Source organism: Thunnus albacares, chromosome 2 (genome assembly GCF_914725855.1).
Source record: "Thunnus albacares chromosome 2, fThuAlb1.1, whole genome shotgun sequence".
Lineage (NCBI taxonomy): Eukaryota > Metazoa > Chordata > Actinopteri > Scombriformes > Scombridae > Thunnus > Thunnus albacares.
Window position 1 is genome coordinate 12,891,139 of NC_058107.1, and position 15,258 is coordinate 12,906,396.

The 15,258-nt window shown below is 41.8% G+C and overlaps 1 protein-coding gene across 8 annotated transcripts in view; it reads right to left on the minus strand.

The window, feature by feature from the left end:
* ncor2 (nuclear receptor corepressor 2) overlaps positions 1 to 15,258 on the minus strand; it is a 104,935-nt gene that overhangs the window by 45,325 nt on the left and 44,352 nt on the right. For all 8 annotated transcript variants that reach the window (XM_044366269.1, XM_044366280.1, XM_044366233.1 and 5 more), the window contains exons 7-11: positions 11,206 to 11,262; positions 10,582 to 10,634; positions 5,418 to 5,484; positions 4,109 to 4,281; positions 3,833 to 3,926 (exon numbers count right to left, since the gene is read on the minus strand). In XM_044366269.1, the coding sequence (XP_044222204.1) occupies positions 3,833 to 3,926; positions 4,109 to 4,281; positions 5,418 to 5,484; positions 10,582 to 10,634; positions 11,206 to 11,262 (444 nt within the window). The remainder of the gene's footprint in view (positions 1 to 3,832; positions 3,927 to 4,108; positions 4,282 to 5,417; positions 5,485 to 10,581; positions 10,635 to 11,205; positions 11,263 to 15,258) is intronic.

Here is a 15,258-nt window from a genome sequence, read left to right on the forward strand (position 1 = left end):
GCTGTAAGTCAAGATTAAAGAAACATCTCTCAGTATAACACAATACAATTCAACACCAGCATAAACCACAACCTCTCTAAACCAGCTGCCACAAAAACTAGACATTATAACATTCATGGCAATGGGATTTATTGCAGGACTGGTATTGGACTGAATTATTTTTATACTAGTGTACTTCGTACAACTGACAACTGAGTGTAGACCTGCCACAGCATTTTAATGGCATATTTCATGGTGGAGGGGGTCCTAACCTAGTACTATAGCACCTACACAATGAAATATAGTCACTGAATTGCTGCTGAGACAAGTGTGTACTATTTCAAAAAAAAAAAAAAAAAAAAACTACACTTTTCAACAAAATTTAGTTTGTGTACCCACAAATCACCAAAAAATGATCACTGGTAATGGGCCTTCATAGCCACCAGCACTTCAGTACTAAGTGAATTAAAAGTAAAGATAAATATCACTTTCCAAGTATAATTGTTCTGATCTGATAACAGGCTCTGTTAGCTTACCTTGAATTTATCCAGTAAATCCTCAGCTGTGGAGTGGCCCGGGAACTGAGAACCATAGTAATGGGAGTAAACATACGTTCCCGTCTCATCGGCTGTCCAGTTCCTGATGTGGAGGTCTATTCATTTTTTGTCTTATTCATGTTTTCGGACATTACGACGAACGACTCGTCATTCACTTTTGTAATCAACTGTCTTTCATAAGGGAGCAATACCAAATCTAGCTATGTATGCCGTTTTATCTCTCACAAGTGAATGTCTTTACATGTTCTGAGTCAGGAAACATCTCCTTGAAAAGTGTGTGGATGTTGTGCTGACTTAAGTGCAGAACCCACAACCCTTCTGCCCTCAGAGTAGCAGTCAGTGACTTAACAAAAACACCTGGTTGAACAGAGGCCACTGCTGTATCATAAGGTCCAACGTTACCAGTCTGTGATCCAGCAGGAGCTGATGATATAGTGGCAGCAGACACAGAAGATTCCATTGGCGCTGTATTTTTTCGGATACCAGCGTAGAGTCTGTGCTTTTCTGATTTCAAATGGGACTCAACTGCCATAATTCCCATTGTCCCAAGTTTAGAAGTTTTTCGGTACACCATGCAAGTTGCCTCAAAATCATTACTTGGAACACCTAACCATTCCCGGTACTTTTCATCTTGGAGCCAAATTTCCTTCAACTTGCATGTCCCCATCTTGCTGAGAAACATCGCAGGGTGATGCAGAACTGAGCAGACCCATTGTTTTAGACATACACATGCATGAGTTTAAACGACAGATGAAAATGGCAGTTCGGTAAAGTCTGTGTAAAATATGGGTGAAAAATGAATAAGACAGAAATTCTGCACTCTAAAATTATATTTTAATGTAACGTCTACTATTTGTCAGTGACTACGTTATACCAAAGCTAACTTTAGCTAGCTACCTTCAATGAATAATGTCAGCCCTATCCTTTCTAATGCACTGGGAACCATCTGTAACTTGGATTAGCTGGCTGGCTTCAGCATGAATTCATGAAGTTTATCAATAGTGATGATACAGCAGTAAAGATTTCATTCATTCTCTGTTATGTGTGGATGCAAAACTTCTTACAGTTAGATTTCAGTGGCAGGACTTTTCTTTCAGTATCTTCTGCAAATGCTGATAGTCTATAAACAAATTTTTAATTGCGCATTTTGACATTTTTAGTGGAAAGAAGATTGAAACAAGAATGGACCCAGCCAGTAAGGAAGCGCCCGGAGATGGCGTTTCTGTAGTGGCAGCATGATTGGAAACTTAAGGAAATAAATAAATTTCAGTCAGAAAATTCAGTCAAGTTGTCTTTATACTTTGTCTTTACACTATATACTTTATATGACTATAGTTGTCTATATACTGAAACCCTGCATTACAGCCTTCCCATGACACACCTGTCCCAATGCTGCAAGCCACTAGTGTGTCACAACCCAGAATTTGAAAACCACTGTGCTGAAAGATGAATTGCACACCTCTTGACTGCACTATCAAATTAAGCCATTTTTCCCAACAGGAAGTATTGGCCCTAATGGCCCATTTCACTTGATCTAATGTGTTTATTTGGTGGCAATTTGGTATAATTATTAATCAATAGATCTTATTCACAGATGTGTCATAGCAGGGCAAATACAGCTGTGCAAATGAGCACTTTCAATAATCAGTGTAAGTTCTTGCTCACATAAATCAGATGTCTGTTGTTAGGTATAGTAACATACTCACCTGTAGTGTCCACTAAGAGGCTTATCAGAAGCCTCTCTCTCTCACACACACACACACATATATACACACACACACACGTACACAGTGGGTGTTGAAAAAAACTCCACAACACATACATGCAATTAACTAAAATAATAAAATACCCTTACATGTAATACTGGTTTATGGCTTTCATTAATCCACAAATAACCGTAGCCATAAACAACCACTGAATGCAAAACCATTTTTTCAACTCTCATATGCATTTCCTTATCCACACTCAAACCAATAAACTAAATTAAACTGAAGTAATACATGCTTATGAAGTTCACGAGTCCTGCAACCCCCTGCCACTAATTGAGGGAGACTGAACAACCTCAACTAGTATTCTTATTAATATCATCTAGGCTGAACATTAGTTTCCACACTTGTGAATTATAAACAAATAAATACACCAGTAGCATAACAGTGAACAGCTTTAAGCAGCATTCTGTTTCCCCCCTCAGATTTCCATGAGTGTGTGTCCAAATGCAGGTCAAACAACATCGCTTCATGAATTCTAGATCCAACAGGGAAGCAAAAGCAACCGTCCAGTCACAGTAAGAAAAACAAACAACAAAACAAAAACAGTGTATCTATCGGTGTGTGCAGGCACACAGCTGTTTTGAATTAATAAATGCTTATATTGATAAAAAATCCTTCATTGAATACAATATACACACATTTTATTTCATAAAAGACAAGAAAAGTGGACTATTATTTAGCCTTGATGGGGTTTAGCATTCTCCAGAAGCAAGTGGGTAAGTGTTGAGTCTAGAGCTGTGGGGTTCTGCTGGTTTTCTGCATATGTCTAAAACTGGTGGCACATGTGTACATCTGAAACGGTGAGTCTGAACTGCTGCGTCTAGAACTGCGAGGGCTCTCTGGCTCTGCAGGTGGGTGATATTGATCTTGCTAGCTTCTTCCTCTTCTCTCTCTCCCGTTCGCGGTTTGTAAATGTGGAAGACAGCGTATGTAATAAGTTACGTGAACGCAAGACGTAACGCACAAACCCACAAAAAATTAGTAATAAAAAAATCATTTAACACTAAATAGATACAGTAATATAGGTAGATTTGAAGTAGTAGTATTCAGACATGTCTCAGTTAGTCTAGGCATCATCTCAACATTTAAGACCTCTCACAAGTAAAAATAAGACTTAAGACAATTTATGACCTTAAATTTTTAAAATCAAACGTAATACTTTCTAAGACTTTTTAAGGATCCTCTGTGATAAATAGAATATTAAATAATAGAAATGATTAATAGTTGAAATTAATTATTTAAAAATAATTGTTATTAATTATTAAAGAATATAGACACATCTGTATTTGCATGGCATATAAATAAATTAAGAGCCTAGACTTTTTTTTAATGTAAAGTTCTCATCCACCTCCACCTGGCGTGTAACTCCTGGTAGGAGTGGCAGCCACGGCGTGTGTGCCAAACAGACATCCAGATATCAGCGTACCGTAGCAAATTGAACTTGAGAAGTATGATAGTGTGAATACACTCTTAAGTGTTGCTAAAGAGCAAGTGGAGGGACGAACCGGCATTAACAGAAGAGCTTACCTCGTGCTCTGATATTCCATCAATGATCTCAGAGACCTCATGTTCACTGCGAGCTGCAGACGAGGTCAGCCCACCTCCTCGCTGCCCAACGCGGCTACAAAAATGAGTAATACAGAAGACCCATCACACACCCACATATTATTGTAACTGAACCACATGCATAAAAAATCCACCTTCATTCTTTATAGGAAAAACAGTAACAAAAATATTTCAAAAGCTTACTGGGTCTTCTACTCAGTTGAGAAAAAAGGGAAAAAAAAAACCCCGTGCTCTTACCTCTGCATGCGCTCCTGCAGCTCTCTTTGCTTGCGGATCTCTGGGAACTGTTTCTCGTAGTATTCCCGCACCTTGCTCTCCTTGGCTCGGCGCCGCGGGTTGTTTTCTATGCGCTCCACCTTCTTCTCCCAGGCTTCCATCAGCTGGTCATAGCGTTGGCAAAATTTCTGTTCCTGAAGCGCCACAGAAACAAGGAAGATCTCAATCCACTGCAGAGCTACATAAATAAATACTATCTCCTATGTCTTCGCTTTGATCTCAGGACACATAACACAACATAACAATTACAACATTTAACTGCTAAAACAAGACATTCAAAAGCAGAGTGATATTTTAGACTGCCCAAACATTGAAAGTTTTTTTCTTCAATAATTATATTCAGTAATCTTTAGCTCTCAGTCTCTCTGGTATCTCCTACTATGTACCTCTACATGTTCAGAGGGGGCAAAATGATATCTTGGTATTCTATGAGGAGTCTGGCCTTGAGCCATGACTCTGGCAGACGACAGCCCACGTTTTCCCAGCTTCCTCACAGGCAGGCTGTAAAGCAGACCATTAACCCTGGTGGAGACACGACCCTCGGTAGGCTCATAAACCACAAGGTGATGTCTCGCCGCACTCTGCCCACAAGGAGCTACCTCCCCCACTTAGACACAACTTGAGAGAGGACTGGACAGTCGCCCACGTTGCGCTGGTTTTCGATACAGGTGGTGCATTTGAAAACTGTTCTTTCTGTCCTTACATAAACTTGCAATACATAATAAATGCCGAGCTGTGAGATAGTTGCTGCTGGCAGTATCTCTGAGGTTGGAAGCAGTTAAAAAAAGGCAATTTTCCCCCCATCATATTTTCTACTTGTAGATAGATGCAAATTTCATAGTAAAACTGTGCAATAATGATTTTCTGTCAAGCCACTTAATTTTAAGATGTCCGCTTGGCTCTAGCAACAGAGCTCACCCCATTGATCTCTGCTTTATCAATAGTCATGCTCTTTAGTTCAGTCCTGCTCAATCACTGGCATGCAAGAGAGCAAACTAACCCAGTATAATGCTCATTATAGTGTTCGGCTGTCAGTGAATTGAAAAACAATTGATGACATTATGAGAGAATTTGTTTAAGTTTTTTTTGTTTTTCAGAAGCAACCTCATCACTAGGGCACTGACGACAGATCGTGCCCAGAGCTCTATTCCTCTTTGGTCTGCCTAAAATGGCCACTCACTTCAAGGAGCAGCTGGCCCAGTTTAAAACTAGTCATCCGTCATGGGCTGAGTCCCAGCAGAGAGTCAAAAATGTTGAGTTCTGTACTTACCCACTGCTTACGAGCATGATTTCTCCTCTTGAAGTATAAGATGAGCTTCTTCCTCATCGCCTGATTTCTAAATGGGTTTTTAAAAGAACAGAGGAGCAGAGAGTTAGAATCAAAAGGATAAGGTGATAATAGAGGAAAACAGTCATTTCAGACAGTACCTCATCACATTTGTAACACAATAAATGTAAGTATGTTTTTATCCAGCTCTACAGGTATACATTTTCTACCCTCCACACTTTCTCTGCCTACTTTTTTACCCAATAAATAAACAAAAAAACACACACTCACAAAAACACAAACAATGCCTGTCCTTGTATGCCACCCCTCGATAAACTCAAACTTGCTTCTGGGTGGAAAGGACAGCGAGGGGAGCCAAACTTATAAAACTTGTCTGGGCTGGGAACAGCTAGCCACACTGCTTCAAATAAAGGTCAGGGCCAGTAATCTCCTTAGGCAGCCTCTCAGTTTGTCTCTTTCTTTGCTGCAAGACAGAGTTTTATTCCTGACACTTAATCTGTCAGTTGTAAGGTCACGTTCCCCACTGATTAATGTAATCTTATTCTACATTAGTCACTTCAGCTGAGCCGCAGGGTCCTTCAGGTTACAGGCAAGGACAGAAGACTAGGAAGTGGGCTACTGGTGGTGTATGAGTTTTGTGAAGGTTGGAAGGTAGTAGGATAACATTTGGGGTCTAAAGGCATACACGCACAGGATGACCTCTTCTCTATTTCCCAAACATGTTATCTGAAATAACAAACCCGAGTGAAATCTAAACAGCCTTAACCTCAAACCTACGTAAACAATGACAAACACTCCCACACATACAAACAGACACATTGAGCCAAGCCATTGCAGCAGAAGATAAATATCACCAAATCCAGCTAGATATTGTGGATGGCCAGTTATCCACACGTATCGTGGCACATAGTGGGTGAGAACTAACTTGGTATGGCAAAAAATGGAGTGATAGATTAAACCCTTTAAGGACAGAGATGTCATTGTCCTCCGGACACCAGATGGCAAAGGGAAAGATTAGTAGCCCTGAACCCCAACGAAAGGTTTCTTTTGTCCTGCTCTAAGCCTCTACCATTTCTGAGATATCAGAGAACACTGTAATTTGGCATAATACCTCCAAAACATGATGGCTGAAAGATTCATTATACACACACACTTGTGACAGACGTTCAACCAGTGGTACAACCCCACTGAGCAAAACCTTTACGGACTTCAAAGTTGAGTTTGATTATTTCTTTCCTAGTAGTTCATAAGCAAAGATATTAGCAAATGTTGTAGATGCTGTGTGTGTGTGTGCAGGAGATGAATTGGGATGGGGACTCCATAGAGATATTGGTACTGATCTATTCCAGCAGGGATGAATGCCAAGGTTATCAAAACAAAGAAGTCAATTGTGCTGGCTCAAGGCAACACAGTGGTATTTAATAACACACACGGAGGGAGAGAGGAGAGTTTTCAGTTAATTGCTTTGAGGCAATAATACTGATCAAACGGTGCAGGGATCAAAAGGAGTGAAGACAGAGCAGTGTGTGACTAAGAGGTCAGACACATCTTGTGGTATGCCACTGTGCCTAAAACACAGTGCCAATGGTGGAGGCGAGCCATTATAACCCTGCTACAGCCCTTTGATATGCCTCAGTGAATTATGGTCCTTAAAAGATTAGAGATGCACATAAACCTTATTGATAGACATGGCAGGGCCACGCAAAGTCGTGTACCCTTTGCTCCCCTTCTGGCAGATATCCACTAAAAAATGATATTGGTATGATTTATTAATCATTCACCTAATGTAACCTTGGAAGCTGAGAAAAGCATCCTGCTATTAATATTCCATGTCAAGATGTCAGGGGCAAAACATAAAAGCAATGGTTGTTTTAGTCAGTTTTCAGAGGGAATAGCTATGGATGTTTTTTTTTTTTTAACTGATGCACTTTTAATTTGGGCGCAGATGGTTGGAAGCTCTGTTAGCAGCATAAAGATTGAACTGGAATTTAAATATGACTACTGTACCTTTGTATCCCTGTATGTAATTATAGCTACTTCAGAGTTGCTGAGATGTAAAATTGATGTAGAATTAAATCACACATTCATGAGCTTAACAAAATGATGGCTAGTCTTTGTACCATTTGGAAGTTTCAATCAAAACAATATTAACATTGAAAAGGAGAAAACAGGTGACAGTGGAAGTCCTTTTCCATGAGGCCTTTGCATTACTTTCTATCCTCTGTAGCTGCCCTCTTTACACACGATTATTCATTTAAGTTTCAATGCTAAGTTTACATAATGTCAATTTCAGATCCTCCTCTGAAATGGCAATCTTTGCTGTCTGCAAAGGGGGAAGGAGGGGTTGGGGTGTGGGCGTGACAGGTCTTTGTTTGTGGAGGTAAAATAAAACCACTGGAGGAATCAATAGTTTGCTAAGATCATCTAGTTTCAATTTCTATTGGTAATAGTTTTAAGTTTAAAAATACAAAAATTGGCCCAAAACCATGAACAAAACTGATATTCTCCTGGCAGCATATATTTTTTAATAGAACTTCAAATGATTATTATTTAATTTTTTACAAAATCAAACATCCACAATATATACAATTCAATTCTATTTCATTCTTCCTGACCACCAGTGATGGTATGTAATACCTGGATATGCATTGTGTGCATGCGCAGGAGGAGACACAATACCAGCAAAGTTACATGTTTGGCCTGGGTGACACAAGCAACCTGATAAAGGGGCCTGGCACCCAGCAGTCATCTCGTTTTCATCTTCTTGCCTTACCGTCCAGGTCGTGTAAGCTGTTAGCATTACCTAGCATCAGTGCTCACCATTTCTGGCGGTAGCTTTGTACCCCATCGGTTGGAGCTATGCCTTCATCTTCCAGAGGCTGCATTGCTGGTGCTCATCTCTGCAAGGAGTTTCGCCGAAACCCTGACTACAAAGCATCAGACTTTACCCAATAAGTAACCACATTTATTTTCCCAGTGGGCATGTCTTACTAACTTAGCCACTTAGCTTAACACACTATAGCTTAGTGCCTCTAATCTTTGCGGGTCACTTACTATTGTGCACTTGTCTGATACCGGCCTGTGATGGGAGTGATGACCTAGCTGCTTTACCCTCTGTTGCTAGCCACCATATGAGGATGCACTTTCTGTTGCAGCCTTAGGGAACCTTTTTACAGATCAGGAAGCAAGAGAACAGGAGGAACTGGAGAGGGAGTCCCCCCTCCCCTCTGTGACAGGCTCTCACGGGTCAGGAGCAGACTCCTTGCTGTATGCTGAGACTGGTTAAGTGAGCCATTCAATTGGCCATCTCAGGGCTTGGTCTGGATGCTGCCCCTTTAGAGGCTGCTTCCTCTAGTGCCTTTTTCAAGCACACCCCATAACCATCTGCCTTCAGAGTTCCATCCTCTGCACCATACACATTGATGAAAGTGGCCTGTCTCCAAGGCGTTCCTCCACCTGCCGAGTGACGGCAGGGCTTTGGCTGCTATGACGGACACCTCCCAATATGGTCTAGATAAAATGCCTGCCATTGATGCCTCCATTGCTTTTCTGATTGTATCCTCAGATGCCCTTAGACCGGATGCCTACTATCCACGCCCGCAGTGTAGAATCACTGATGACCTCCTTAGCAAGAGCAGCTTGGATGGGATGTATCGGAAACTCTCTTTCCCATCTTGTTCTGGCTCTATCGCAGACTCTCCAGACTGCCGGAGTTGATGCCTTGACACAAAGCCTGAGTGATGCTTCCTTCCAGGGGTTCGCTTTCACGACCAGAGAGCTTGACAGACTGATGTCCACTTTGACCTTGGCCCAGCGCAAAATGTGGACACTTCGCACGCTATCTGTCATTCCAGGCCAGATGTTTGGGCCTGCAGTTCATCGGAGCGTAGTGCGCAAGTCTACAAAGTCAGGCAACAGTTTGCTGACTAATGCCGGGCACCTTTCTATAAACAAAGACACACCAGAACTCTTCACCCTGCAGCCAGCACTCCTCTTTTCAGCAGGGCAGGCCCCTCCACAGCCTGCATTTCAGACACCAAGGATAGGGTACCCAGACACGGGGCTCCTACCAACCGACCCCTAAGCCACCCAAGGGGCACTTTGAGGCACTGAGACAGTACATAGATATGTTGGCTGGGTTCCGTCTGATGCACTTTTTGTTTGTTATGGAGGGCACAGGAAAGATTGTGCCTTATCTAAACAGAGTCTCTAACTGGGTTGTGGATACCATATCAAAAGCATACAGGCTCAGGGGCCTCCGGGTCAACCCTGTGAAATGTCATTCTACCAGGAGTGTCTCCATTTCTTTGGCTGCCTTGAAGATTGTTCCACTGAATGACATCTGTGCTGCAGCTACTTGGGCTTCTTCCTGTACCTTTGCTTGCTTCTACAGAGTTAATGTGGCCGCCACTCATCCTGTGACAACTGCAGCCTTGTCTGCTCTTTCAGTCTACAACTGAGGCACAGTGAGTACAGATTTGTTGTGACCTTGCTGGTATGGGTCATCCAGGTATTACATACGGTCTCTGGCAGTCAGGAGAATGAAATAGAACGAGAGTTATGAATGTAACGATGGTTCCATGAATTCTGGATGACCGTCCAAGTTCATTGTCACTCGGAGGCTTGATGAGAAGATTCTATAGGAGACCACTGCTGGGTGCCAGGCCCCTTTATCAGGTTGCTTGCGTCACCCAGGTCACATGTGTGACTTTGTTGGTATTATCTCTCAACCTCCTACATATGTGCATGATGCATATCCAGGTATTACATATCGGCTCTGGTGGTCACCCAGAATTCATAGAACCTTAGTTACATTCATAACTCTTGATTATGTTTCTCTCTGTGTTTCTTAACTTGGCTGGTTACACTTTGATGGGTTCTAACATCTTCATGATCCCAGAAATTACAGTTGTTACGTGCATTTGAGTTTGGTGTACTTTGATAATGCATTCACTTACAATTGATGATCAATTAAAAACCAATCATGCTTTGTCTTGAAAAAAATTAAAATCAAATATCCATCTTAAAGACCGCATGAGCTTCTGTATCTACAATTAACAAACTTGTTGCACCTTAGTGGCCATTTATAATTTTTTTTTTCTTTTTACAAGATGAAATGTGTAGGCAAATGTAGTGACAAACTTACATTTTGATGTTCTCATGGTACTGCTTGGTATCAGAAGGCTGATTGTACAGTGGCTGGAACAAAAGGAGGAACAATCAGATCAAAGAATCATATTTACCATACCTTATTTTCAGTTAGGTTGTAAACAGCAGAATACATGAAGACCAAACACTTTCACTCCACATCTCTTAATATGATTCTGGCCTTGCCACTAATACATATGGGATTTCAGGAAGTCTAAATCAAAATGGGTAGGTAATTCATTTAACAGAACCGAATGATGAAATTCACCGTGTGTGAGACTGAGCTGGATGGATAGATGAATAGGCGACAGTTAAATATGGTGTGTATGAGGGTTGGGGGTTTCTATTCTCAGTGGATTTCAGTACTAGCGACCCTTTCACATTACACTCTGATGTGAGTCATCTTATTCGATCTTATTATCAACAATATTTCTTAATGAAGCTTCGAGTATAGTAAGCATTTCTACCTCATTATTTTACTGCTCGAGCCTCGTACTCAAAAACAGCGGCAACGTTCATGTGATTCAATAAAAATTTCGCACGTTAGGAATGCAGGAACGAAAGTGTGGGAAAGAAAATAACAAGAACAGAAATACAACATTAAATCAAAGAGTCCACTCACCAGTTCTACCCTGGGTCCCAGTCCCTCCAGTATCCTGTGAGCCTCTTCTGCCTTTTTCTGGTAAGAGGAACACAAACAGAAGTAGTACATTAGCCGGCTGCCTGCACCTCTACCATCACCACGGCAACGCAGTGAGCACGCTCACTTGATCGCTAAGGCTACACCGCTGCTCGCTGGATGGATGGTTGGTTGGATGTATGGAGAGATGGATGTACTGACTATTATTAGAGCTTTTAACTCAAGCTGGGCCACAGCTCCTTGCCTCAGCTCCCTTTCTCCTCCCAGAAAAAAAGATTACTCACCTCCCCTGAGCAGAGAGAGGTAAAGAGAAAGAGCAGGCAGGCAGGAAAGCGAGCAGGAGTGGAATAGAAAGTGAGTGGGAGAGAAAGAGCAAAAAAAAAAAATAGGGAAAGGGAGGGGGGCTAAAGAGCTTTGGTGCTTATCTCATAAGAGACAACTGATGAAAAGACAGAGAAAGATCTCACCTCCAGCTCACTACCTACAACAATCATCCTCTCAAAACTAAAATTCCTGGCAGGGACCATAAAGCGCAACAGAAGAGGTGTCGGGCGTGAAGATGGCCAGCGAAAAAACTCCCATCTGTGTCTCTGAATGACCTCTCTGCAGCTCTGCTCCTCCATACATTTATATTTAGCTCTACCAGACAAATGTGTGTGCAGTGTCCCAGACTACCCCCTCTCTGTTCGCTCCACTCTTTTCCTCATTCCACTCTGTACACTCTCTCCGCTTCATCGATCAAACAGACCCTCCTTGGTGACACACCACATGCTCTGTTGCTTTCCATCACACTTCATTTCCTTCAGTGACCAAGCGGTGAGACTGGCAGGAGAGACACACTCACAGACAAGATGGAAGTGCGGTGAGAGAGAGGGGTGGATGGACGGGAACGCACCGAGGGAGAAGTTTTAGAGGTGATAACATAGACGAAACCTGCTAGTGTACGTGCACGCCAACCTTTACTCTTCACCTCCCACCATGTCATGCAGCTTCCTTGTCCGTTTCACTCTGTCTTCGCTGTAGAGGTACACAGGAGGTGTTTGGGATCTACTCTCGAGTTTATACGAGACTCACGCTAACCGAATTGGATGTAAGACCTTAGAGGAGCTCACGCACACAGCTTAACTTGACTCAAGACAGGCTTCCAACTGGGTCACTTGTGAGTGAAGCCAAATGAGTTAAAAAGCGCCCATAAGGAAGCGCTGATATGTAAAGTATTTGCAAATCCAAGTTATTCAAATACAAATACAGTTACACGATGTCATTATCCTTCTTTAAGTCATTTTGCATTGATCCCCTTTTTTCCTCATTCCTCTCGCTTCCTCATCAGTGAGTAGGTGTAACAGGCTGCAGAGTGTTGCCTCAGAGAGCTTGCTAGCTACAGGAGCAGTTAATGAGCAGCAATTATTAAAAGCAGCCTTTCATCCTCAGGGAGTTGGGAGGCTCAACAATTTCTCTCTCGTTTTCTGGCTGCAATTCCTCTAGCAAATTTGAAAACAAGATCGCATAACAATGACCTCATAATTCTTGGAATATCGCCTCACAATAAATACCACAAATGACGACTTTAGCGATGAAAATAAAAGGTAGGGATGAGATGTAAAAGAAGCTGTACTGAGCGTGACCTTTTCACTAGTAGTGTAGCTAATTACACAGAAAGCTGCAGGTCTAGTAACTGCCCTCTTAATCCATCCTCCACCACATACACACACACACACACCAACTCATCACAAGATCTGGGCCAAGATGCTGGCTTCATTATTTCAATCATGCCCCCCCGTGGTGACACACAGGGACTGCTACTCAGGTGGTGGCATTATAAGCTATGAAGCTTAGGAACTGTACTGGTGTACATGCTGCAGTCAACAACACAATTCCCCCCAACAGGTCAAATTAGTTTTTAAATAAAATGATGAACATGAGAAATTTTGCAACAAACATTGCGGTTGCTTTTTCCACTAACATCATAGCACAATAACACTTTGGTACCTCCCATGACGAGAATGCGGTTAAGAAAACAGGGAAAACAGGGAAAGAGGCAAGACAAGAATTTAAAAAAAGAGAGCGCACTGAGGATTTAGCATAACTCAACAGAATTATGATAATGCAGTGTCATTGCGGCTGTCTTCTCATGTTCATGTCCAGGACAGCTGTGTCCCCAAATATGAGAAGAGTGAGCTTGAGGTGAGCCTCAGGGTCTGACAATGGGCTGTGGGTAGAGATGTGGCTGTCTAGAAATGCTGGTGACATTAAGCAGAGGGGGGATGATGACGCTCAGCTCGAAAGGCATGCTGAGTAATTATAGCCAGGTGTTTAATAATACATATACACAGTATATACTGTATATATACAAACAAACACACACAGATAAACCGCAGGCTTGATATGTACCGTTAAGCTTTAATGTAACGTTATTATTGGATAGCTGTCTGATGAAGTGTGAAGCCACACAAATAAAACAGCTCCAGTCATCAACACATACAGTCATACAGACAGGGTGACTGGCTGTTATAGCTTTTTTTTTTAGATCCCTTATCATTGCAACTACTGAATGATCTGTGTGGTCAAGAGAACAGCATGAGTGAGTTCAGTTCAGCTCAGATCTTTGCTGGACCGTGAGGAGATTTTTTTGCAGCTAGGCAGCATAAAAATTACATGAAAATATTAACACCATAAAAACGCACCGAGCAAGCCTGCCAAGAGTCTGAGAAGACGAGCAAAACTTATGTCCCGATGGGCTTGTTTAGGTTTACAGACAGTTGTTAGTTAGTTGGCTGAACTGTTATTGTAGTTTGGTAGCCCCTTAAGCATTCTTAAGTACCAAACAGCTTCAGCTGCATTACAAGCACCCTCTGGGCTGGGACTGCCTTGAACTGAGATGAACTGTGATGAGATTTGCGATCTGGCTAACAGAGACACTTTGTGTTTTTAAGTGTAATAAATCTTATCTGGATCTTATCCAGATTTGAGACAAAGAAAAAACTTTATGTGGCTAATGTAATGCTAAATAGTTAAAAATAAATAACAATAAATAATATGGAATAGCCACTAAAAGAATTCATGTGAATACAAGTTGATGAATGAATGCTATGGTGTCACTGTGGCATGGGGATTAGTGAGAGCGTAACTAGAAAATAGCTGAAGATGCTGGTGAAATCTAAAGAGAGGGAGAGATAGCGAGATTGGCGGGAAGGCAGTAGGCCAGAGTACATCCTGCAAATCAGAGGGAAGTGGAAAGTGTTACAGAGGTCAGGCTACATTGTGGAGTAAGCCATGAGTCATTCTTAAACTTCCAGCCTTTCAGAAGAGTCTTGAGCAATCAGCTATGCCCTGCCGTTGCATATGCTTACAAGTGCTGTGACTTAGCTGTGCATGATGACTGAGGACAAAAGTCATGAAGGGCACTCCCTGTACTGTGGTGTGACTTTAAAAACTGCTTCTGAGGAAATCTGCGCAGGTTATAGTGAAGTTTCACAATCCCTAGAACTGTTAAGAATTTAGTGTCTTGCTCAATGACAGTTAAAACACGCTGAATGCAGGGTTTTCAACTTGGTTTTCCATTTACAGCTTATGCTCTCTACACACTAGACTCCTTTGCCATTCTATGAAAACTATTTGCCTTGAATGTGTGTGAGATGCTGTTCAAAATATCCATGAGAAGTGTGAAGTTTTAACATTACTCCTAGTTTCCCATAGGGGGACTTGTTTAAAGAGGTGGAATTTGGGGTTTGATACAGTGTGAGAGGATTTTCCTGCTTATACCAGTAAAAAGGAAACTAGTGCATTTCACCACTAGGTGGACTGAGAGCACTGAGAATAACTCCATTATAAAGGTAATCTTCTACACAGAGCACTGATGCACACAATGATTGCTGTGACTAACTAAACACTTTATATGACCTCCCAGCTGTTCTGTTTTTCTACTGATGAAAGAAAGATTAAGTTGCTATTTTTGCATAGGTGATTAAAGACAAAGATCTGTGTTTATGCCACCTTTCTATTTGTGTGTGTGTGTGTGTGTGTGTGTGTGTACAT